Raw genomic sequence first — 26,428 nt, 5'->3', positions numbered from 1 at the left:
TATAGATTTTTGTGATAAACTATAATATAATATATATACAAAGTATCTTTAAAATATCATTAAAATATCTTTAAAAATCTTTCAAAAAATCTTTAAAAAATCTTTAAAATATCTTTAAGATTTCTTTAAAATATCTTTAAAATATCTTTTAAAAATCTTTAAATCTTTAAATATCTTTAAAAAATATTTAAAATATCATTAAAATAACTTTAAAAATCTTAAAAAAAAAATCATTAAAATATCTTTAAAATATCTTTTAAAAATCTTTAATAAATCATTAAAAAATCATTAAAATATATTTAGATATTCTTTAAAATATCTTTGAAATATATTTTAAAAAAATCTTTAGAATAACTTTAAAAAATCTTTAAAATATCTTTCAAAAATCTTTAAAAAATCCCTTAAAAATCAATAAACCTCTGACCCAAAAGAAAACAGCTTGCCAACACTGTTTAAGACTAACCAAAAACAGCTGGCTAGCCCTGGGCGGAAAACACCTCAACAGGTGTGCTTGTGCTGCCTGGTGTTATGATTTTGCCTACCGACCGGTTTTTTTCAGCTATTCGCGATTTGAGATTTGCGAATCTCTTTTTTTTCGCACTGAACTCAGTTTCGTGCACCAAATTGGCAAGACACTTTAGATGGCCGAATTATGCAAATCTTTGGTGTGGGTCAGAGTGAAAGAAGGCAACACCAAAAACCACCAAAATATCAAATCAAAAACAAAACAGCAGCAGCAGCAGCAGCCACTTACTATTGCGTTATGCACATCTGCTTAATTAAGCCCCAAAAATCGCAGACAGATAGTGGTTTTTTTTAATGGTATAGGGTTTCTCTCGCATGTGAGAGATAGATTTGATAAGTCTTTGCCAACTTTCTAGCCAACGTTTTTCAGTGTTAACTGCTTTGGCTGGCATTGTACTCGTTAGCATAAAGCATATATTTGTCTTTATGATTTTTCTCAGCTCCAAGCGTATCAAATTCTGTAATGACTCTAAATATTTTCACTAGACTTTAAATGTTACCACATTTAGTAGATTTCTGGCCTTGCTGATGTAAGTTTTACTTTACCCACTGATGAAGTGCCCGGCAAATATTGATGAGATGATCGGCATATTTGCCAGCGACGATACGTTTGCAAGTTGCAAGCAAAGGCAAGTTGTTAACTGATTTTTGCTGGGAGATATATATGGGAAAATGTATGAAAATCTATGGAAAATTTGATTTGGGTTTTAGGGGGGAATGATTTTTGTGATTAAGCAAATAATTTAAGGGATTTTTAATAAGAATTCAGGCTATGAACCTCCTAGAACTTAACTTTTTACCTTCAATTACTTGATTTGAAAGCAGAATGAAAACTTTTAACCCTATATAAATCTATATCTAAGAAATATTGATAATCTTTCTAGTTAATTTCTGCAATTTTTAAGCCGTTTTGACTTTAAACTTCCTTCTTGTTTCAAACTTTTCTACCAACTAAACTAAAGAACTCCGTACAGAAACCTATTTTTTTTTGTACAATGTTAATGCCTGTCCCCGACTGCCATTAGGTTCGATTTATTATCGTTATCCTTGTGTTCGGCGTTTAATATGCAAATCGGGCTCACGCATGAACGCCCAAACATATGCAACAAGACACGGAGCAGGCCAAATGCGATAAATATGTTGATGCGGTCGTGTTTTTTCCACTACCAATGCCGCCACCCCACTACGCTGCCATTTTCGCTCTGTTTTTTCCTCCTACATCCCCCCCTCTTGCTGCATTCTTCATTAAAAATAATGAAAATTGAATTTAATTCGCTTGTCGAGCCTAATTATAATTATGTTAATGGCGCATGTTTTTCCACAAAATTTACACAATGTTTGTCCAAATCGTCAATGGATTTTTGCCTGCTGCCTGGTATGTATAAGCAGTACGAGGACTATATATATATCTATATATATATATAGTATCTGTGCAATCATGTTGCATTCCATTACATATCGTGACAGGGACACTGGGTTTGGTTTAGTTAGCAAACGCTAATTGGAAGTGCTTTAAACTGATTTTAAACATGCATTTTTGATGGCCCATGGAATTTATAATACAATTAACGAAGAGGTTGGTTTAGTGAATTACCAAAAAGTTAAATCTATGAAAATATGATCTTTATAGCAAAAATCTGTTTGTTATGAAAATTTTCCAGTTTTCCATATGCTCCCCTTATCCACCTTCCACAACCTTTCATACATTTCCTTTTGATTTCCTTTTGGTTTTCCTTTTTACTCTTCAGTTGCAAAAATCATTCGCTTGTCGCTAATTTTGCCACTTTAGTTTACCCAGCGATATGGAAACAATCGCTGAGCTTTAAACGAAACCAAAATCAGAGGGCAGAGCTAAAGGAGGGGTGTGGCATTTCGGTTTTTGGGCAAGTTGGTTACAGCGATTGAATTTAATTAGCTTATCATGAAAGCGTATTCCACATAAATTTATCAAAATTGCTTTACACAGGCGCAGGCAGTAGCACCAGCACAGGCAAAGAGTGGCAGACGGGGTGGTGTGGCACAAATTGCATTACGACCCGCCCATTAAACTGATAAAAACGAGATCCTGGAGTGGCGGCGGGTGGTGTGTTTTTTCCAGGGGGGGGGGGACATGAGTTCTGAGTGGGCTGAGTGGCTGGCTGAACGACACTTTAAAGTTGATGGCTCGAGAGAGAATCTAAAATCAAATTTATTAACGCACATTACAACGCGTTCAGTTCATAGCACATAAAGGGGGTGGTAGGAGGGGGGGGGAGAGGGTGTAGTGGGTGGGTGGTTAAGGGTGTGCTATAAGCAGTGGGTGGTTTTAAAATACAAAGGCCGTGGGCTTGTGTAGGGAAATGTATTTAGTTTCTGCGATAGTCGAAAATATGTTTAAAAAGTTAAGTGCTTATCAAAAATTAAAGAGGTTTGAGAGTCACTGAAGAGCTGTCTGAAAGTATTGCATACTTTTCGACAGCTTACTACCCAGTTTACTAGTCAATTTGAATATAAGTCCTGCCTTTTCCCCCTCATAGATTGCTTCTCTCTTTCAGTTAATAATTATTTTCACTTCAAAAAACCAACAGCAACCATAACCATCACTTGCTTCACTTTATTTAACCTACCGCTTATTCCGCCCAAGTAACTGCAACGTAACATATATATATATAGGTATATATACTCATATCTGTAACGGTATCATTATAACCGTCCATTAAGCCATGATTACTGCGCTGTGAAGGTGACACCCCCATATGGCTTACAAACCGCCGGCCCGCCTTAAGCCGCTTGGCAAAGTTCGGTCGACTTATTTCGCCTTATCGACGAGGCCTTTGAGGCATCCACTTTGATAGCTGGCCAACTGTGTTAATTGATAAGCAATCGTTAATCGCCCCGCCACGGCAGCTCTGACAAAAAGAAAGTAAGAGAGGGAAGGGGATAGAGAGAGAAAGAGTGGGGGGGCTTATAAAGTGTTTTTTGCACTCGATGCGTTTTGCCAGGCATTTGGCATCTCTTTCCTTTACCTACTTGGCCATCTCTTTTGCACTCTCAGGCGTTCGCTTGGAGTGTCAACGCGATTATGATGATTATGCCGCTTCATGGGTTTGTACTATGGCGGTGAGATTAATAGTAACAACTGGTTGATATTATCTTTTATATTTTTAGATGGTATAAAACTTAGAATCTTAGAAATTAAACTTTGAGCTTTAGAAGTTATAACTTTGGCATTTCCTTTAAGAGAAACCTATGGTTAGGCATAGAAAATTCTATAAAAACTGAACTATATTTCTTTTACAGCTTACAGCTTTCTTTTTATAAGCTTAAAATATTGTTCAAAAGTTGAGGTTACAAAGAAAATTCATATGAAGTCTAAAACAGAACTTAAAGATATAAAGAAATCCTAAAGATCATGTTTTATTACGGAATTATCAGAATAATAACAATTATTATTAGTAAATATGAATATAAATGCAAGCAAATTGGGGAAGTTCCACCTATAATATGATTTCTTCTATTTTTTTAAGCTTTTAGAATATTTTTTAGATTAAAAATGAACTTCGAAATCGCCTATTTCATAGTCATTTCAATAAGAAAACCACTTCTCATTGTTATTCTAATATTTTCTATTAATCCAATAACTAACTATATTATTTAACCCAAGAAAGGCTGCTTAAGCTTTACCCCCAACTGTACCGAGGTGGACAGAGGACCTGTGATAGGACTAAATTAGGGCCCTATAGGAGATGTGTTACAGAAGGGGTTACACATTGCAACATCATCCGCCCGGCAATTGGAGGCATTTGTGCGTGAAATTACATTGAAAATTTAATTGTGCACACACACAAGCATACACACAGTTACCCAAACACACACACACATATATATATATACATATACTCATATATATATAAGTACAACCACCGACAAAGCAGGTCGCAGTGCATTAGACAGGCAAAATTTGCTCATAAATTAAAATGCAACACCCAAGCGAAAGTCCAGCGATTTGCCATGAACCCTTCATGGGGGTTTCTATGGGTTTTTATTGATAAGAATTGAGATTATCAGTGACAGGAGAGTGTGGAAGTAGTGAAAGATGGGGGCGGATTATCTGTTACTGACCACAGTCAATGGTGGAGTCATTGATCTGGTGGGTTTATGGTTAAAGAAATAATCATTGAAGGTAATTCAAACCAAGCTTAAGTTATTTTATGATCATAAATCTGCTAAGTTTGATATAAAAGATAGCTTAAGTTAAGCTTACACCTTAAGCTTGGAAGTCTTATCTATCAGAAAAGAGCTAAGTATATGCCTTTTCGATCTAAGAAAGGGGATAGATATGGAAAATCTTTAGTAAGAGCTAAATCTAGCTCTCTTTTAAGTTCATATCACTAGGAAAGTCTATTGACATTACCCATAAATAAAGTATTATCAACTAAAAACCCTTCCGAGAGAGAGCTAAGCAACTTTTCGCACGCAATCATTAGTTGATTGTCTATCGATCTGCTGGATTTTTCCGCAATTTCCTTTTCCCCTGACATGACACGCCCCCCGTCCGTCCACCTGCCCAGTGCAGTCTCTTTCTCTTTTTGCTATTTGCCACACGTGGAAAGTTGCCGCGCATTTCTCCTGTTGCGGCTGGCACAGAAACTAAAAAAAAAAAAAAAAAAGAAATAAAGAAAGCAAAAAAAAAAAAGGAAAACCTGTGCTGTGGAAACCCCTCAGCTGATGCAATTTTCCTGTGCGAAAATTAACAAACAAATACACACACACAAACACACACACACACACACAGAGTATGGCAAATGAAAATGCGCGCGCGAGAATTCAATTTGTGGAAAAGAAAATGGTGTTGGTTGAGTGGCTAGGAGAAGGGCGAGGGGAAATATAGCATGTTGTTGGGTTAGGCTATGGTTTAGCCTGCTGCCTGCTGTTTACTTGAGGTTTTTGCCTAGAACCCTATGAACCCATTTTCCACCAAGACTTTTCCGACCGACTGTCGGCATATGAGGGCCAGCCGGAAGGAAATGCAAGCGAACAAACGAAGCGCGCCAGGCAAATACTTCGAGTCAGTGTGGGTGAAACGAAAATGTTGCTAAAGTGGGTGGTGCTGCAGTGGTTTAGGTTTTTGGTCTTGGTCTCTGGGAAAAGCAGCGCAAATGTCTTGGCTTAGACCAAAAATTGGCACAACCGGAAGTCGATTGAGCTCGCTGCTGGCAACAGACTTGTCGCCAATCATTCGATGGGGGGGCAATGATGGGTTAAGGAATTTCCTCTCTTACCCTTTTCCCTCCTCTCCTATACAAACTTAAGCAGTTTAAGAGCTGTCTAAGGCAACTGAGATAAACTCACTTTAAACAAGTTATTAACTTGTAGAGAAAGTAAAAGTTTATTAGGGAAATATTTTCTCTCATAAAAAGTTCCATAAAATTTAACACAGACTTAGCCTAGATAATATAGCTTAAGTTAAGTAAAAACTTGAGAATTTAGTGCAACTTTTGATAAGAACAACTTCAGAACTCACTGACCTTGACTATAAGTAATCGCAATCTAATCAACTTATAATGCAAAATGTTAAAAAAAAGCAAAAAACTTGTTTCCTGACTTAAAAATTTCTTTTAAATTCTTTTGAGGGCAAAGTAAATCTTGTTGTTAATTAGTGAAAGTAAGAAGAAATATTATATAGAAGTAATGGCATCATGTTTATTTCATTTTCCCCTCGGAAAATTGCCGCCATTCTGGCTGCCTTCGTTAACAACTAAGCCCCTTTTGGATGCACACGCTGTTGGTGTTGCCAGGACAACGGCGGTGGGTTTCCACTCAACAGATCCCGCTACAAAGCACATGTGCACCACACTAAAACAAGGTACTAGTACCAAGCAGCACCGAATTCTAACACATTTACACTGGACAACAAGTTTTAAGTACAATTTCAAGCTTAAAACTTGAATTTAGAGCAAGGAAAATGCCTTTCTACTTGTAAGTTAAAGTTAAAAATTATATAGAAAATCCTAGGATATAGTTTTATATGCAGGAGATCAAATAAAATATATTTTTCTCAGTGCATATTGGCAATCTTTTATAAATTGATAAATATTTTTTACTAATGAAAAGACATAAAATAATATTTTAATATTTAATTTTCACTTTCAATTCCCATCTAACTTTCTCTCAGTGCCTAGGTAGCGGGTCCAACGAGCTGCTGGAATACTAATGTTGGCAATCTGTTTGCCAGAGCCACGCCTTCCGCCCTCCACCCTCTACCCCCTGCCGCCTGCAAATTGTGCTCTCGTAGGGCCAAATATTTCTATTATTAATGTCTGTTTATCTGCATGCGACGATGTCAGCCGCCCACTATAACTACCCATATATATATATCTACTATATATATTCCTATACATACAACCGATCCATGGGTTTGTCTTTGTTTACGCTGCTTTATGGGCTTCGATTAATTTTGCGCGTAAATGGCAAACGGTCGGAGCGGGGCAAGTGAGGAGTTTCCACTGGCAATTTGTTGTTGTTATCTGCGTGGCTATATTTAAACATAGTTTATTAGTTGTTGTTGTTGTTGTTGGAGCGATTAAAAGCGTTGGAACTCCACTTTCTATTTTCCACCCCCCCCTCCATTCATGCTTACCCGCTTTTGGGCCAAAAATATTGCAGACATTTCGCTTAAAGATGGCCAAAAAACGAGACCGAAAGAGAGAAATTAGCGCATTCAATCAAGGGAATTATTGCGAATCGCTGGGCTTGAGCTATCATGTTATCAGTCTATCAATTAGCTAGTATATATACTCTACATACTATAAGTTTATATATATATTTATAGATTTTAGAGAGTTTTACTTGAGTAACAAGTGTCTTGAAGGCGAATGTTAGGAGTTGTGTTTGAAAATTAAACTTGGAACGAAACTTGGAAGGCCTTTAACTTCTAACTTTAACTTTCTTTCATTTGATATATTAAATAATATTTTTTAAAGAAAATATCTTGTAAATAAGTCTTAAAAAATAAATTATATATTAATATTAAACTTACTTTCACAAAACTGTAATTATTTTTATAATTTTTATAACCAAACTTGACCTTTTCCTATCATGCCTTTTGAAAAGACAGAAAAAACTTCCTCTTTTTTAAACCAAACTTACTACTTGAATATTTCTATTTATAAAACTTATTTCAGAGCTAAAAAAAATATTTAAAAAAATATACACATCTATCTTAAATTATTCACAAAGTCATAGAGTCATCAAGTTAAAGATACAAAAAGCTTTCTTTAGATAAAAAACAAACCCATTAGCCTAATGACTGAAACGCATTACTAAGTTACAGTTTTCCTAAGCATTAAAATCACAAAACTATGATAAATTAGTGACAAATTCCAGCAGCCCAAAACTAACTAAAAATGATCTCACCCTTCCACTAGTTAGTTTTCAATTGCTTTGTTAGTATTTGCATGGCAATTTTATTGAGGAAAGTCTAGTCGTAAAAAATCAATATGAGAGATCATAAATCTTCCAAAAAAGCTTTAAAATTAATAGAATTTCGTCGCATTTAATCTTAATTTGCTTTGTTTATTTACAAATATTACTAGCAAAAATATTGCAAAAATAAAATTAAAAACAAAGTAGACCCAGCTAGTTGTAAATTGAAATGCAAACATGAAAGGGAAATCGGAGCCAAGTGTGGCGATCAAATGTTTGCCCACAAATGTATTCGTGTTTAGTCGCAAATTGTTTAGATAGTGACGCACCCAGTTCCCAGATTAGGCGTTCTTGATAAACATGGCTAATAAACAGAGACGGCGAGTAAACAAATAAAAACATTGCAAAAATATATATATATATATATAGAAATATCAGATTTGCCCAGATATGTGTTTATACATTACACAAGGAGAAAGAAGTGGGTTAAGAGTTGAGAGTTTAAGTCTGAATTTTAGGGATTGGATTGAGAAGCTCAGAAAGTCTTTTTAAATTATTAAACTATATTACGAATATTAAACTGTAACCTAATATTATTATTATTTAACATTAAGGCTACTTATATCTAAGTGTATATATATTTTATAGATTTTTCAAATATTTTTTATGTATTTTTAAAAATATTTCTTTTTTGAGGATTAATTTGAGAATCTCAGAAAGTCTTTTTAAATTATTAAAATTTATAACAAATATTAAACTAAAACTAAATATTATTATAATTTAACATTAAGGCTACTTATATCTAAGTGTGTATATATTTTATAGATTTTTTAAATATTTTTAAAAGAGCTTATAGAAGTTTAACTTGTGACTAGACTGTGCCTAACATTTTTCAGCCTTAAAAGAAAGACCTTAGACCTTACCCTTAAGTTTTTCTTATCAAAGAAGGATATATAATCTTGACTTTTCATTGATAACCCTTTAAAGCTAAAACACTTTACTATATATACACAATTTTCTCCCAGTGCACCTGCCATATATGCTAGAGCTTTTCGCCATCGAAGTGCGAATCGCGCTTATCTAATGAGTCGATAATAGAGGCGAGTGGCGGCAGCAAAGGAAGTGCATTTTTCTGGGAGCTTTTCTGCTTTCCATGGAACCTGGAGAGGCGGTTCGGTTTGGTCGACGTGACCGCTGGCACATCGGACATCCAAAGCAGGCAAAGCTTCCCGCGGGTTCTGGTTTTTTTTGTTTTTTTTTTAAGTTCTGGGAGTATGCGATTGCCTGTATAGTCTGTATATAAGGCACCATGCAGGGCGTGCGTCCCGCGCATACTGCAAATAGCTCTTCTCGCGTTCGCATTCGCATTCGCATTTTCCATACCAACCCAAACCCCCCTAAACCCAAGTAGTGATCCACTCTCATTAACAGCATGTGGTCGAAAGTTGGCATCGTCGGAGCCTTGGTGGTAATGGGTGGCGTTCTGGCCTCCAGTGTTGTGGACAATTTCGCCTATGTGGATCGCTCACTGCCGGTGGCCATGCCCAAGGCAAAGGCTCTGCAATTGGCCAAGGAGTAGATGGAGGATATAACACAAGTAGTGGATGAAGGAGTTAGTTTGGAGTTGAGTGTGTGTGAATCCTGGAAGGCAGTTCCTGCAACAGGAACCTAGTGATTTTCCTATTCAGCTGTGGACCCAACTATTCCGACTTGATGTTAGTTTTCCTCGCAAGTCGGGAAATAGTTAATGTAGGTCCAAGAACCATCAACTCCTTGCCTGCTTGCCCTGAAGAACAAGTTAAGCTGTTAATTTATAAACCTTTTTTTTTTGTTAATGTTTAATGTACGACTAAGCTAAGAAGTTCCTTATGTAATATTTTTTTAAGCTATCAAAAAATTAACTAAAATGCCAGAATGACATTTCCGGATTTAATTTGTGTTTTTATTTTTATTTGAATTGGTTTTATCGAAACGATTGAGTGAGCGGCTGCAATTATCGGAGTTAATCATCAAGCATTTTGACATCGCTCTGCAATTAGTGACAAAAAAGATTACACTAGACCACAAAAACCGAAACCGTTTGGTCTTTTGGCCTTATCAAAGCCAATTAGCCAGTGCTCCCACCTCTCTCTCTCTCTCTCTGTTCCTGTTTTTTAATTTTGATATTTGTTTATTGGAATGTGGGAAACATCATACATTAATACGTGTAATTTATCAGCTTTATCAGTTTTTAGTTTTTAAATCAATTTTACTTGAAGAATTTTCCAATTTTCGTATTTGCATTTTGAAGTTTTCTTTTGGGCTTTTCTTAGCTTTTGATTTGAATTCCCGAAATTCTCCTTCATCTAAGCCGCTTTCTTTTCATTTTCCTTGGCTTCCTGAGCCTGCTTGGCCAACTCAGCCTCTTCGGCTGCTTTTTTGGCCCTCTTGGCCTGCAACATCTTGAGCAACTTCATCTGGGACTGTCGCTTGAGGATCGCGGGCAAAGCGATTCTGTGTTGCGAAAAATCTGGTTCCGGAATGGGTTCTTCTTTAGGTTTTTGAGCTTCTGGAGTAGGAGCAGGAGCTGCTGTTGGTGTTGCTGCTGCTACTCCTTGAATGGGATTAGAAACTCCTGATGGTGCTACTCCTTGAACGGGATTAGATGATACTCCTGCTCCGTCTGGTGCTACTCCTGGAATGTGATTAGATACTCCTGATAGAGCACCTCCTTGAACAGGATTACATACTGCTGAAGCCCCTCCTTGAACAGGATTACATACTGCTGGAGCCCCTCCTTGAAAGGTACTTGATACACGCGATGTTCCCCCTTGAACAGGATTAGATACTCCCGATGGTGCTACACCTCGCACAGGATTAGATACTCCCGATGGTGCTACTCCTCGCACAGGATTAGATACCTTTGGTGGTCCAGTATAAAGATAAGTTGAATTCTCACGCTTAGCGTTGACAGCCCTTGGAGGTCTTGCAAGGGGTGGCCCCATAATCACAGCCGAATTCTTGACTACAGGCCGAGTAGGGTGTAACATTTTATTGGCCAAAATTTGACCACCAGGTCCTGGGAAATAATGTGAGACCATGGCCGGTGTTGGTTTTGGCATCGTTATGGGAGCCTTCATCGGCATTGGCCCAAAAGTGCCACCAAAAGAGAGCAACTGATCGGCACTGAATACCAACTGGCGATGATTACCATTGTTCTCCTTTAGAATGGCCTTAAACCGGGCCGTTCCCTTGCCATTGAACTGGAAGATGGTGACATTTGGTCCAAAGAGTTGCAGTTTCTGGCGCAACTGAGCCATACTGATCGCGGGCTTGGTTTGGGTGGTGTTTGTGGTTACTGCACCGCTGACCGGTACTGTCTCCTTTTTGGGTTCAACTTTTGGTTCTGGCGGAGTAGGAGGAGGAGGAGGAGAATCGCCACCGTTTAGGTTCTTAGGCAGCACCCATGGCTGATAAGCCGGCTGGACAATGACCTTGGGATAAATCTCATTCTCCAGCGGATTGATGCAATGTGCCAGATAGTTCGGTGGCGGTGGCAATGGTGGTGGCGTCTCCACGCGACGACGGCGCCTTCCCGGACGAGTATTGGGATCTGCAGGCTTTCGGCCACGTTTACGACCACGTGTTCCCCGAGTGGAGGTCTCTGCTGGCTTGGCTGGTTCATTGTAAAAAAGAGTCGAGTTGTGGAACCAAATCTGGGGTGTTTGAGTGACAAGCAACGGACCAGATCCATCGTTCTTCATGAAGAACACCTTACCCGGGACACAAGATACAGGTGGTACATAGAGATCAACCAGCTCGATGATAGTGTTTGGCTCTTCGACCATAATAACCGAAGTGGGGGCAACCTCGGCGGGATTTTCATTTTGAGAAATTTCCATTTTCGGAGTAAGAAGATTGTCTTCCATTTTAGGATTAACATTTTCATTTTCATGGGTTAATTCTATTTTCGGAGAAAGTAGATTTTCTTCTTGAGATATTTCAATTTTCGGAGTATTATCTTCTTCTTTCTGGGATAATTCAATTATAGGAGTAACTTCTTCTTTCTTCATTTCTTCAACTTTAGGATCGTCATCGACTTCCTTCTGGGTTAATTTCATATTATGAGTAGCATCTTCTATCTGCAAGATTTCCATTTTAGAAGTAGCTTCTTCTACTTCCATCATTTTCATTTTAAGAATATCATCTTCTACCTCCATCATTTCCATTTTCGGACTAACATAGTCTTCCTTTTGGATTATTTCCTCCTTAGTGGGGAGAGCATCCTCAGACATTTCATCCGATCCCGTAAAAGGATTCTCCTCCGCTTTCAGCGACATGGCTACTTTTTAGTGGATGCCTGGAAATGAGTCGAGGTCAGTTTGATGAGAAGTAGGGTTGGTTTTCTTTTTGGGAGGTGGAGGGTGCAGGGGGTGGCAGAGGATTCCCGCCCTGCAGCACCACATATTAATTTGCATTTGGTTTGCAAGCCTCATTTGCTTTTATACCAGCTGACTCCCTCAACTTCAACCCACTGATGATTCTCTACTACCTCCCTTCTCCTGCTGGTCAGTCAGCAAATAGATGCACTTGGAAAAAAATTGATTACTTACTTACTGAAACTTAATTAGCATTAAAAACTACATAACTTTATCTCTTAGCTTACTTATTTTAATAAAATATTTTTAATACTAAAATTTATATTAAACTAACCTATAGTTTTTTCTCAGTGCACCCACACAATCTCTAGGCCCCTTTCCACAAATACAAAAAATGACTGGCAAGCCGCAAATACTTTGTCAGGCTCAAGTTGACAGTCGTCCTGGATCCCTAGTCCTGGTTTTGTTCCTGGCGCCATAGGCTCGTCCTTACCCCTCCCTCCGTCACCATCCTCCTCTTCCCCTTCCCCCTCTCCCTTTCCCATAGCCTGTGTCTCCACGCATTTGACACTTTTTTGCGGGTAGCCATATGCCAGAGATTCCCCTCTCCCTTTTCTGGCCATCTCTCCCTGTATGTGTTTTTGGGTGTTTTTGTGTGTTTCTGTGTGTGTGTGTGTGCTAAGGCATTTGGCAGAACAGATTGTTGAAGATTTGATTTCGGGCAGAGAGCTTTGCCACTGGACGCCGTCCTCGCCTCCCCCCCCATCACCCCATTCCAGTCACTGGAACAATCGTTAATCTAATGAAAGATGACATTTCATGTGGGCCTGGAGATGTTTATGTCCCAACAACACTTGAACGGGCTCTGGCATGTGACCACTAGAGTCTCCACTTCCATCTCCATCTCCACCTCCATCATCATCTCCATTTGAGATGGCTCTTCCACTTGCTCGCATCTCATCCGATTTGCTAGGGGCATTCATCATTCCCCCGGCTTTCGGCTTTTGGAGCTTTGATGAATAAGCGGCTAGTTAAGCAGGAGAACCCATCACTAAAGTCCCCAGATAGAAATGGGTCGGGGGGCGAAAACCGGTAGTCGAATGTTAGGATTTGGGCAGCGATCAAAGGTCAATTTACAAGCAGGAAAAGCTGAATCAGAAGGCCATACCTATAGCCATATTGGCATATATATCAAATTAAGACATTCGTCACTTAATATCTAGGATAGTAATTAGAGTTATGAATTAATTAGGAGAAGTTAAGGGGAATGAAATATGCAGCTAACAGAAATCAAGGTGTTAAATCTCTTAGAAAGCCTAAAAGCATGCCTCTGTATAATTTAAATTAGAAATTTCAAAGAAATAAATGGCAAAATGCTATGCAACAGTTTTCATAGCATACTTTTGGGCATATTTTTTCAAAAGGATTCAGGCTCAGAGATTTTCTGTCTTAATTACATTATAAATCATAAATATTTATCCTTTTAAAGAAAATATCTTAAAAATATTAAAACTTACATATAGCTTCTTGCAATTAATAAAATAAAAAAACAATATTCGTACTAAAACTTAATCAGAAAGCCCAAGTCCCCGTTCATATTGATCTCATTAAAATATAGTTTCCTATTGACCATTTTCCCGATGCAATTTTAACTAGATGCCACGCCCATTGCCCACAACAGCCCAGCACTCAGTGGCCCAATAAAATTTGATTAGCCAAACAGAGGGTAGAGAGAGGGACAAGACCAGGACAAATCCTTGGCCAGGCCCAAGTAGGAGACGAGAAATATTAGAACTTATGGATGGGCGGGCGGGGCGGTCAGAGGGCCACAAAAGGGGTGACCTACCAATTTCCGGGGGACATGTGTATTGTGTATTCATGAGGCCAGGCAGCAGTCGAGAGAACGACGACGCGACACAGGACATCAGGCAACTTTGGGTTAATTTACATTATAAACTTTGAATATTTTATTGTTTGGCCAGGCTAAGGACACCAGCTGGCCCCGGGGCGAGAGATCCTGGCTCTAGCCATCTTGGCCACGTTTATTGACACTTTTGTGGGCACACAAAGGAGGAAGAGAGTGAGTGAGATGGTTGATGGTTAAACCGAATCCGAAACCGGGTTGAAAGGTTCTGTGGTCAACAGGACGAAGACGACAACGGGTGACTCTCTCTCTCACTGATTTAATGGCGGCATCAACATTTTTGGCCAAATTATGACAGAGTTAGGAGCGCTGCCCTACGTTGCTAAGTTACCACGCCCACTTGAACCGCCCATCATTAGCATGGCCTTTGCTTGTTAAGCTTTTAAGCATTGGGTTACTAAATAATTAAACAATTTCCCATTTGCCAGCTCGTAAAACCAAATCAGCCACAGATTTTTGCACTCCCTCCCCACCTCAAAGAAAAAAAAAAAAAAAGGGAGGGTCTATAGATGGACGTTGTTCCCTAGTACGAGTATTAAATTACATGTTAAATGTCAAAATATTCACTGAATTGTCTTCTATATAAACAAGCTAAAATCGTGCAGTGGCTGTCCAAAAATCGAAGCCCTAATTATTTTGCATTTAGCAACTGCGGGGAATAATCAAAACTGGAATATCGCATAACAATTAGTTAAGGCAGTTTGAGCTGCTTTTAATGAGGCATTTAATCTTGTAAATGATAAAATTTTACTTTTGTAAAGTTATTAACGAAATAATGAGGAAAATCAAGTATTTCTGATATCTTAGTTTGGGAAATTTAAGGAAAAAGTCTAAGAAAGAGTTTATGTGTTTGAAATTACTAATATGATATACGAAAAGGTTAAAAATGTTGTAAAGATACTCCTCAGATCATAAATAAACTAACTCTTGTATATATATATCTATGTATATCATCTACACCTAACCCTTTCTCCAAATATCATTAAATCTCCCCTCTTTATCTTGCCCAAAGCAACTTACTAGGTATTCAGAACTTCGCTTAGTTTCCTTTTAGTTAGTCGCATTGATTTCAGTCCAGGATTTGCTTAACGAAATAATGAGGAAAATCAAGCATTTCTGACCTCTTAGTTGGGAAAATTTAAGGAGTTAAATGTTAAAAAAAAGTCTAAGAAAGAGTTTTAAGCTTGAAAATACTAACTGATATAGGAAAAGGTTTAAAATGCTATAAAGATACTCCTCAGATCATAAATAAATTAACTCTTGGATATATATTTCTATATATAGCATCTAAACTTAACCCTTTCTCCAAATATCTCACAAAATCTCCCCTCTTTATCTTGCCCAAAGCAACTTACTAGGTATTCAGAACTTCGTTTAGTTTCATTTTAGTTAGTCGCATTGATTTCAGTCCAGGATTTGCTATTGCTATTGAAAACTATAGTTTATGGTCTTGGAACGTTTTTCAACCAAAAACCTGGCTTACACGAGCTGATGAAAGTTTTTGTTTTCACAGCTAATAAGCTACGTGTCGCAGTTAGCCTTTTCAGGTGGCTGCAAAAAGTGGGGGAGGGTAACACAGTGGGTGGTGCTTAGAATGTTGGGTGTTGGTTTTGCAGCGACGCAGCTTTTGGACTAATAAAAATACGAGACAATTTAAGCCAAAGCGTTTTGTGCCAGCCCTTTGTTGTTGTTGTTTTTTGGGGGAACACACACAGCACATATGAATAAACTGGCATTAATCCAGCAAACCCCACACCCCCTTACCTGGCCATAGAAAAAAAACAATGAAAGGCGAACAAAGACTGACTGGATGGGTGAGAGATGGAGGAGATGGGCTGTTGGCTAAGGAAATTAATAATTTATAAATGTTTTGCGCGGCGTCAAGGATTAAGAACGGGATTTTCAACGCCTTTTTGGCCTGAGAAGTTTTCCGTGCGCCCACATCCCCCACACCCCATGACCACCATGCCCCGTGGGGAATAAAAACTCATTTAAAGAAAACGCTTCTCTTATCACCAGCTTGGCATCGAAATTAGCCAAGGCAAAAAGAAGTGCGAGAGCGTAGAAAAAGTAAGAAAATGAAAGAAGGAGGAGAAAAACCAAGGACAAAGAGTATGCAGGCGGCAGTGCAATAAATTATAATGCAAATCCGCCTTTGAGATCGCAACAACAAGAGGCAACAAAATGGGCATTAAATGCCCGCCACTTGACTGCGCCACACACACACACTTTTTCCTCTTCTTCTCTTCGCGGCATCCTCTTGTTGTTCGTCCATTTAAAATGATAAAAATCGCAAACAATTTCTGGCGGCCGCAGTGAAAAACGCGTTGGAGTTGGAGAGTGGGAGGGTTGGCTGTGTGGCCTTCAGAGGGTTAACCTCTGTATTTCCCTTTTCTTTTTTTTTTTTTTTGTATATTTTGTGTAAGCTTTTCACTCACCAATCAATTGGAAACCCGAAAAAATATTCGTTCACTTGAAGTCACTTTCCCGAAACTGAATTTCTCGTTTTGATCTGTTTACTTTAAAAGTAGAACTGAAAGTGAGGCAAGCGTCTATCCAAACCGAATGACTACGACATTGACACTCGGCTCAGAGTCGACTTGTTTAGTTTGGGTTAAGTATGCAGAACGTACTAGACTAGATTGATTTTTAAAGAAGGTCCCTAATGAACCATATCATTAGGTACCTTCTTTACTTCTTTCTTTCTTTTACTAAGAAGTTTAGAATATCATAATATTCTGGGTTTCAGTGATTGGCAATGGAAGAATTCTTAATTTTACTTAAAAAAAAATCATGTCATATAAAGACTTGTAGATGGATAAGCTTTAATAGCCAACATATTAATAGGTTCCTATTATAGGGTCCATGGAAGATTTGCCTATCAATATTTTCCAACTTTCTTCGAGCGTAATCTTAACCATTTTGTAAACCGCAAACCTTATACTAAATATCTGACACATTTAGAATGACATTCGTAATGTTAAAGTCAAAATTATCGATAGTTCAAAAAGCAAACGTTACATGGGCCACTCTGTAGAAGTCCACACATTTGAAACCACATTTTGTGTGGTAAATCTATGATAGAATGTAAGATTTAGATTAAAGAGTTCACAAAATATAGAATATCTTCTATTGATACAATCTTAAGGCCATCTTAAGTCTATATCCCTATATATATATTCCACCTATCTTAGGACCTACACATATTTTATAGCTTTGAATCTAAAATCCTGATTAAACAGCTCACTAAATATAAATTATATTCCACTATTGCAGTCCTAAGTCAGTCTCAAGTCTATATCCCTTAACGTATGTCCTGTATCTACATCATCTTACACCTATCTAATAGTTTCCGCATAGTTTAAAAAGCATTTATATAGGGTAAGTATATAAACGGATCTAAAACCCTGAATAATGAATATCTTCTACCATTACAACCTTAAGTCTATATCCCTTAAAGTATATCCTTAACCTATATCATTTTCCACCTATCTTGTGCCTTACCCATATATTTTTAAGAATCGAATCTAAAATCCTGATTAAACAGTAAAGTAAAGTATGGAATATCTTCGACTATAACAATCTTATGTCAGTCTCAAGTCTATAATCCTTAAAATATGTCCATTTTCTATATCATTTTACACCTATATTCCTCAACATATGTCCTTTATCTATATCATATAAGACCTATATAATAATTTCCACATTTTTTAAACAACATTTATGTAGAATAAATGTATAAATGAATCTAAAACCTCTTTTAAACAGCTCACAAAATATGGAATATCTTCTACTACTACAATTTTAGGTCTATCTTAAGTCTATATTCCTTAACTTATGTCCTTTACATATCATATCATATCATACTACACCTATCTTGTGACTTATACATATTTTATAACATATTTACCTAAGATAAATATCTAAACGAATCTAAAACCCCTTTCAAACAGCTCACAAAATATGGTATATCTTCTATTACAATCTTCAGTCCATCTTAAGTCTATATTCCTTAACATATGTCTTTTGCCTATATCATATTCAACCTATCTAGGAATTTCCACATATTTTATAGCATATTTACGTAGAATAAATATATAAATGAATCTAAAACCGTGATTACACAGCTCACAAAGTAAGGAATACTATCTTAAGTCAGTCTAAAGTCTATATCCCTTAAAATATAAGATGTCTATTATCTATATCATTTTACACCTATCTAATAAATTCAACACATTTTAAACAACATTTATGTAGGGTAGAATATATAAACGAATCAAAAACCCTGATTAAACAGCTCACAAAATATGAATATCCTCCATTCGTTACAACCCCAACCCTTATCCCCAATAAATATCCTCTTTTTCCTCATTTTTCCAATATCATCATAACAAAAAAACCATTCTAATTCCCCCCTACCCCTGCAATATGATAAACATATGTAAAAAAAAACCTTAACCAAAGCCTTATCCCAAAACCAAATCCCGCCTCAATTCAGCCATTTAATCTGCCGCAAAATGTTTCAAAATTGCACTTAAAGGCGAAAAGTTTAAATGCGAAATGCTGACAAATGCGTTTCGATTTCCATTCACCAAACAAAAAAAAAGGGGGCTCAAAGTTGGGTTTTTCCAGATACACACACACACACACACACCCATGTATATCTCAAAGTTGGAAATTAAATTAAATTTCTTTATTGGCACATTTCTTCTTTTTTTTTTTGTTGCCTCCTGCATTCGTTTCATTTCGTTTGCTACGCATATGCATATGCAAAAACCGAAAGAGAGGTTGTCCTTCGGGGGGTGGGTGGTGTTGGGGGAGAAGAAGGGGGTTGTCCTGGGTGTTTTGTATGGACAGCCAAAGCAATCAGCAGCAATAAATGATAAGCTTCGAGGCAACAAAGCCAAAAACCGAAAGACGCACAAAGACTCGTCTCTGGGAGGCGGAAATTCCGTTTTTGGGGGTGGCAAAGAGGAAGAGAAAAATATATATAAGAAACGTCGTCTTAGATGCCAGAGCCCAAGAAAACTGTCATCCACAGGAAAAGTGGTGGCTAGTCACTGGCACACACACACACACACACATACACCCATACATAGGCTTTCAACGCTGGCTTTTCCTTTGGTCAATATCTGTGGAAATCGGATGAGGATGAGTAGTGGGCTGGCTAAGGGCTCCTTGTGGGTGCTTGTCTGGGGCTACTTTGCAACATATTTGCCGCTAACGAAGCGCACGATTTCCAATAATACCCAGAATGCGTCTGAGAGATGCGGATGCTGATCTTATACCAATACCCTAGAAATAGCTTCTACTTAGGGTTGTTTTGGGTTTTGTAAGGCTTTTGGGGAAAATTATATAACTTTTTCATAACATTTTCTTATATTTTATATACCAAAATAAACTTTTTAACACCTATATTAACTTTCCTAGGGTATCTAACCTGTCTACCCTTACGATTTCTCATACCCTCCCTCACACATGCCGACTACAATTGCACGGGGTGTTTTCGCCGTGGGGATGAGTCCTCATAAAACGTACGCCAAATGGACACAAACACTCGCCAATCTCATTCCACAGAATGCGACTTGTTGGCCGGACTTGGCCGTAATGAGTTCCCTTGTGGCCATACCATATCGCCTTTTTATACAAGCATTGCCAGCAGTGGGTGGCGTCAAGGTGAAAGCCACTTAAAGCCAAGGGCAGGGCTCAACAATTTCCAGTTATCATGTGACAGTAATGAAGTGACAGACGGCAACAAGGAGATTCAAGTTCTAAGTTCTCAGTTCTCCAGATACCAGATGACAACTCAACCGCAAAGCTTGAAGAGCAAATGTTTTTCTTTTTTTTCTTTCTAGAGGTGGGGAGGGGAAATCACTTTGGCTTAAAGCCGTTTTTAAAGGCCAGAACCTTAACTCATCTCAGCAGCCACAACCCAGCCATCGCAGTCGCCCTGCGGTTCTCGGACAGCGGGCCACATTAATTATTAATTGCAGAATAATTGCAAAATTGTGTTTGGCCAAGTTAATTTATGCAATAAAACCGCCACACTGACTGCCACTCCTCCCCCCTTTTTCCGATCTTCTACGTTTTTAAAGTCTCTCCTCCTTCACTCAATTTGCCACTCTTCATTCCGTGTAATTCCTCAGCTCATTTGTAGCAGGCTGGTTGCTGCCTTTTTGTAATTTTTTCCTTTTTTTTTTTTTTTTTTTGGCCCAGCTAATGAGCCACTGATGGTCATGAGCCGGCGACCCTCTGTCCCCAACAACAACAACAACAGCTAACCAGTACCAGTTCCGCCTCCTTTTTTGAGCCAAAGCAATTACTTAATCATTTGCCTAACGACCGAAAGGCAGGCAAAAGGCCAACAACAGTAGAAATTAGCAAAAATTAAGTGAGAGTTCAAGTGAATTTTTGGGTTTGGTTAGTAAGACAGAGAGTGAGAAAGATGGGGGTGTTCTAAGGGGGGGAGGGGTGGTTGTGGATGAGCAAGTGGACTCCATGTGGCCGAATTTGTGGTAAATTGTAGTGCGGTTTTTCTACATTCTCAAACAAGTGCAGCGGCTAACGTAAAATATGCTAAATTATCTAACCCAAAGATACATGCAAATTGTTATCTCTGTATCTGTGAAGTTCAGACGACAGCTAAAGGAAAATGTCTAGCAATTATTTCAACTTTTATTGATTTTTGTTTAAAAATATTTGATAGATTTCTTAAAGGGAAGTTTCTTTAAAGCCTGATTTTAAATTGAAATTTTCATTAATTTTTATTTCTTTCTAAACACAAATAATAAATGCCTTTTAAAAATCTTTCTAACTTGTTTCTTAGTCAAGGTTTTCTGTAAACGTTAAAGCTAACCCCATCTCATGATTATCTCTCGCTTGGAATTTGTGATTTTGTCACGTTTTGCGGTTTTTGTAGCTTTAAATCAAAATATACAAAAACACAAAGACAAAAGCCACTGCAGACAGTCTTCGTTTCAGTTAAATCTCAAACTGCTCAAAAAAATCTAATATTTAGTTGCTATTTGCTATCCCTTTTCTTCTAATTTTAAAAATATTTTAATATAAAAACTTCTAGAAAACTTTACCTAATAAATTAACGAGCTAAGGGTATCATCTCCTATCCTAGTTTTTAGATACATTTATGCTATTTTTTTTATCATGATTTGTCATACTTCTTTTCAGGCCACCAATTTCCCTGTCGTAAAAGGAAAAATTCTGCCTTAGCTGTGGAAAATCGAGAAGCAGCTGAATGACAGAGAAGAAAGAGATGTGCCGAAGCGGGTGCGGGGAGGGGAAAATCAACATAAACATTTTTGATATTTCAAATATTTTTCATTTAAAATTCTTTGGCCAAGCCATGGGTTCGTTTCGCCCAGCAGAAACAGCAACACGCAGGATTGAGATGCTCTCGGCCTTTGGCCTGGCTTGGTATTATTATTATTCCTCTACTTTCTTAAAGCTGTCAGAGCCAGTGATGGCATTCTATCTAGTTTTTAGATGGATGTGTTTTGATTTTTAAAGAATTTTTTAAAGAAAAAATGTCAGTAGAACTATGTTCCAGATTTTTCTTTAGGGAAATTGAAAGGAAATAGGAAAGAATTGCTAATCCAATGGCTTTCAAACCTCAAAATCTCAACTTTTACAAAGTTTACCTCTTACAAAATGTTAAAACTAAAAGTTATTCTATATTATAACTCATATTTTAAATTTTCTCTTCACTAAAAGATGTCTTTTAACGACTTCTTTAACAAAAATGATTCTAAAACTTTTTTATTTAGCTGCTTTTTCTTAACGCCTGACAACCCTGGTTAAGCACTGTGTGCACATCTGCATTTACATCTGCATTTTCCTCTGCATCTGCGAGATACTCTTGCTCTAGTATATACGTATGTGTGTATCTTATGGATTTCTGCTTGGGCCCAGGCAAGCATATAAATCTATTATCCTTTAATTTAGCCACAGAAATAATGAAGCATGTAAGAGTCTTTTGTGTATCTTTGTGCCTGTGTGTTTGTTTGCCACGCCCCTTGCGATCTTCTCTTCTCACTCTATCCCCTCCCTCTATCCACCACCACACTTTCCCCTCACGCCCCCTGACACACATAAATTCAATCAACGGCAATTTGCTGGCAGAGTTGCAAAGGCGTCGACGTCCGCAAATGTGCAATTTATTTATTGTTACTAAGGCAAAAGACTCTAGCAGTTGTTTTTCTACCCAGTAATTTGGATGCATTCGGCAAGTAATATTTTAAGAATCGAGTTAAAAGTAAGGCTACCTGATTTTAAAAATGGTTTTCTACTTTTTACGTTGCCTTTTGAGGCTTTTAGAATGGAATTTAGAAGCTAAATGATTGATTTTCTGCTCTTAAAAGTTATTTTTTAGCAATAAATCTTTTTCATATTTAAGTAAAAACCTTGCAGAGCCATTACCCATAAATATATTAAATAAAATAAAGTAAAAAGCACTTACATATTTCCATTTATCCTAAAAATCCAATCGAATACAATCCTTCCGTCACATAAAACACATCGACTTGATTTCCACCATCTCTTTAGTCTTCCCCAGGGTATTTCCAATTCTCTTGACTCGATTTAGGCCTTTCTCCAGCTTGTTGTTATATCTGCAAATTGAATTTTCGTTTAGCATTTGTGCGATTTTCGGCAATTCATTAAAATTGGAACAGAGTTTGAGGGGGGAGGGCGCCTTCAGCCTGAGTTTCAGCTGCAACTTACGCCCGCTGCAGGCAAATGGAAATGCAAATTTCCCCAAGCCAAGACCAAAAAACTATACCAGCAGCGAAGACACAAAGCGACGACAAAGCCAGAGCGTTAAATTGGCAACACACATGCCGGGGAAAATGTGGCAACATCTGGCCTGGCAGCTGGCTTAATTAGTTAATAAGAAAAGCGAGTTTCATCGCCTTTCGCCTTTTCCATGCCCCATGCATCCACGCACTTTTCTCCCTCGAAGCGAAATTCGGAAAAGCGCACTGCCAATAATTGCATAACGAAGTTGTTCGATACTCCTTCGATATTTTCGGTATACTCCCCATACATATGGGTACACCAATACGCTCTCCACCGATTTCAGCTTGTGATCCAACAGTTATCGGTTGCCATGATTAACTTTGGTGGTGGCGGGTTGGCTAATCGCATCAGTGGGAATTATCCTTGGCCAACGATTGATTTATGGTCGTGGGTGGTCACCGAAAACTGGTGAAACTCTTTTTAAGCTTCTCCAATCTTGGGATATTCGCAATCAATTCCATTTCATACTGCACGCTACGTATCTTCCTGTGGGTTCTCCGCCACGCCCACTCAATTGAGTTATGATTTATGGCCAGGCAACAGGTAAGGGCGGTCCAGAGCCATCCCAATGATGCCCGCCAAACTGTGAACACCTTTTTTCATCCGAAGTACACTGCAAACAAAGAACTAATGAGTCAAGTTTTCTTTTAAAGTTAACTCATGTAAGAAAGGTCAAGGTAACCATATAGAAGATCATATGCCTCGGGTTTTTAAGGAGAAATCCAACGTAGTAGGCCACATTTTTGAATTGGTTTTCAAGCAAGTTGGCCATGACTTTTAGTGTTACGTGAGTATAGTTTATCCTCAGAAGCACGAGCAGAAAGCATATCATTAGATCCCTAAAAATCAAAAAAATTTTAATGAACATTTAATATAAAAATTACAAAGTGTTAAAACTAGTTAGAAAAAGGTAAAAAATATAAGTTTCTTATTAAAACGTAGATTACATTACATAGAACTCGCCAATCGAAATAATTTAAAATCTTAATTTGTTTTGAATCAAGTTGGCCATGACTTTATTGTGTCGAAAGAAGTTCGTATTGTCTCAGTAAAAAATTATTTCACTAACGAAACTGTTAAAGAAGGAATAACGGTCACGTTGTGCAGAAGTTCAAGGTCGGCGCAGCTAAGACTTTTCTCGTCATGGAAAACCAGTTCCGTCTTAAGTGACAATACATTTTTCTGGATGCAATTTTTCTACTTGCGGTGAACTCGTAATGGTAACATTTAAGTACCGAATAATAAATCGCAATCCGGTTCCCGCAGATTCCAATGCAAATTTTCGAAAGACAAGAATATTAATCTTAAAACAAAGTTTAAAATCATCTATTGGCACTGTTGAGCAGTGTTAAGAAACATATGCTTTTCGTGTTGCCACATTTGGTTGTGCCACGTTTTGAATCAAGTTGGCAATGCCTTTTTCTGACAAATGAGGTTAGGTTTTTCATAATGGTAAATTATTTCACTGCCAAGGTTCGAGCAGTTAAGACGCCTTTCGATCCCAAAAAGCATCAAAATTGTGAAAAATGTTTGAAATCAGAAGAAGAAAACTCAAAAAAAAAAAGGTAAAGAAAATATAAATGTTCCGGAACGACCAATAATAATATTTGGGTATTTCAGGAAATCAGACCACATGGCTTTTGCTTTTCTGGAATCTTCAACCTTGCATTAATGTGAACGCATTAATGTGACTCATCAAATCCCGGCTATGGACTTCTACAACATTCCTAATTCCTGTAATTCCAGTTTACAAATTTTTCACTATTTTTGAATTTTGATAGCGGCCACGTTCTGCAGAATATCTGCAGATCGTCACAGCAAAGACTTTTCTCGTCATGGCAGACAAGTTTCTTTTCAAGGGACAATACACTTTGGTTGTTCAGATTTAGGTTTAGCTTATCTCCCGGATGCAATATTTCTTTTTGTACTGCGAACTCGCTATTACCCAATAAGGTATAGAGGGTCTACATCTTTCTGGCTAATTGCGAGTTCATGGTACAAGAAACTTAAGAAATATTGTATTCAGGGATCAGCGGAACCAGAAACTGATCATCCAAAGTACATATATTACCCTATATAAGGAACATTCTCTTCCGAGGCGAGGAATTTCTTCGCTGAGTCGGTCTGGATCTTCTGGGGAACGGAGCCGCTGGAAATTTAGTCTAGTAGTGGACTTCCAATAAAGTACTGTGTTTACAATAAAGTGATGCTTTGCGGATTCCTCTTGAAATATGTACAAAATTACATTTTAATTGGGGTGAAAAAAGGTTTGAAGGTTTGCAAAAATCAGAAATTGGGGCTATAAGAACGTACATTGGCACTGACGCACGGGAATAGAGCTTTCCTGGTTTTCGCTTTTCTTTTTTAGCATTAATCGTAAGGAATCAATGGCTTAGAGAACTTTTGTGGCGAAAACCGTGGAAATATCAATATGAAGCATCTCTAATCTCCGCTGCTGCAGATAAGGAGCCAAGTAGATTCCGTAAACTGGACAAAGGTGCCGCAACAGCAGGCGATTGGGATAATAATAAATTTAAAGATAAATGTGTTAACCGATATGAAACAAATGCATTTCCTTAGTCGTTGAAGCAGGAATCTGTATAAAAAGTTTTAAAATAATATTGGTTTGGTAATTTTAGCAATGAAAAAATATGTTGAGGGTACTAATCATAATTTCACATGTAATTCAAATTTCTTATTGGGGTTTGTAGCATTTAAAAATATCATTCTTCCGCAAAAATCATTTCCGAATACATTTCTGAAATTTAAATTATGTACATACATACATATTTATGTAAATTTACAAATTAAGATACACACTTAATTACATATGTACTTATCTACATACATTTTTACTTGTCCCGCGGAGCACCCTTTTCATTGTGGCAAACAACATTTTAATTGGCCATTTAGACAATATTATTATGAAGAAAACTCGTAATCCAATGTTAAGATCACTATTAATCTATTAATTAAACACTTTATTACACTTCTTAACACCTTTTAAGGGGGAAAAGATCACAATAACCCAACTCCGACTGAAACTCTTTAAGAATGAAAACTGAATGACTGAAAAAGAAGAAGATAACTTGAAAGCGCAGGCACAGAAAAGAGGATTACAGTTAGAAACGCTTTCGCAAAGATCTTTGCCTTCCATCTCCACTCTCATTTCGTCTTCTCTTCTTTGCCAAAGCAAAGCATAACAATTTTTGGTGGACATAATATTACACAGCGAAAAAAGTTGATAAATATTATAAAAATAATTATATGTAGTAATTCTTATCAGTTCTTTAATAGTTAGTATATTTGATCTCTTACTTTAATTGTTTTATAAAATATATTATTGAATATTTATTCAATAACATATAAAATATTTATTATATTTTATAAAAAGAGGTAAACATTT

General features: G+C 37.4%; 2 protein-coding genes and 1 long non-coding RNA gene across 3 annotated transcripts; 2 read left to right on the top strand and 1 right to left on the bottom strand.

Moving 5' to 3' along the window:
* Positions 1-9,255: 9,255 nt before the first annotated feature.
* LOC108103575 lies at positions 9,256-9,857 on the top strand. The gene has a single exon (XM_017209099.2). It carries the CDS (start codon positions 9,362-9,364, stop codon positions 9,506-9,508), a length of 147 nt encoding a protein of 48 aa, XP_017064588.1. The 5' UTR covers positions 9,256-9,361; the 3' UTR covers positions 9,509-9,857.
* Positions 9,858-9,938: 81 nt separating this feature from the next.
* On the bottom strand, positions 9,939-17,290 carry LOC108103570. The gene is made up of 2 exons (XM_017209095.1): positions 16,650-17,290; positions 9,939-12,268 (listed from the first exon to the last, which is right to left on the bottom strand). Exon 2 carries the CDS (start codon positions 12,246-12,248, stop codon positions 10,275-10,277), a length of 1,974 nt encoding a protein of 657 aa, XP_017064584.1. The 5' UTR covers positions 12,249-12,268; positions 16,650-17,290; the 3' UTR covers positions 9,939-10,274.
* A 6,565-nt stretch (positions 17,291-23,855) lies between these two features.
* LOC121530318 lies at positions 23,856-24,951 on the top strand. Its single transcript, XR_005993902.1, has 2 exons — positions 23,856-24,587; positions 24,643-24,951. It is a non-coding gene; the product is annotated as an uncharacterized LOC121530318 (long non-coding RNA).
* Positions 24,952-26,428: the final 1,477 nt, after the last annotated feature.

Source organism: Drosophila eugracilis, unplaced genomic scaffold (assembly GCF_018153835.1).
Source record: "Drosophila eugracilis isolate 14026-0451.02 unplaced genomic scaffold, ASM1815383v1 contig_1317, whole genome shotgun sequence".
Taxonomy (NCBI): domain Eukaryota; kingdom Metazoa; phylum Arthropoda; class Insecta; order Diptera; family Drosophilidae; genus Drosophila; species Drosophila eugracilis.
This window is presented reverse-complemented; position numbering and strand designations above follow the sequence as displayed.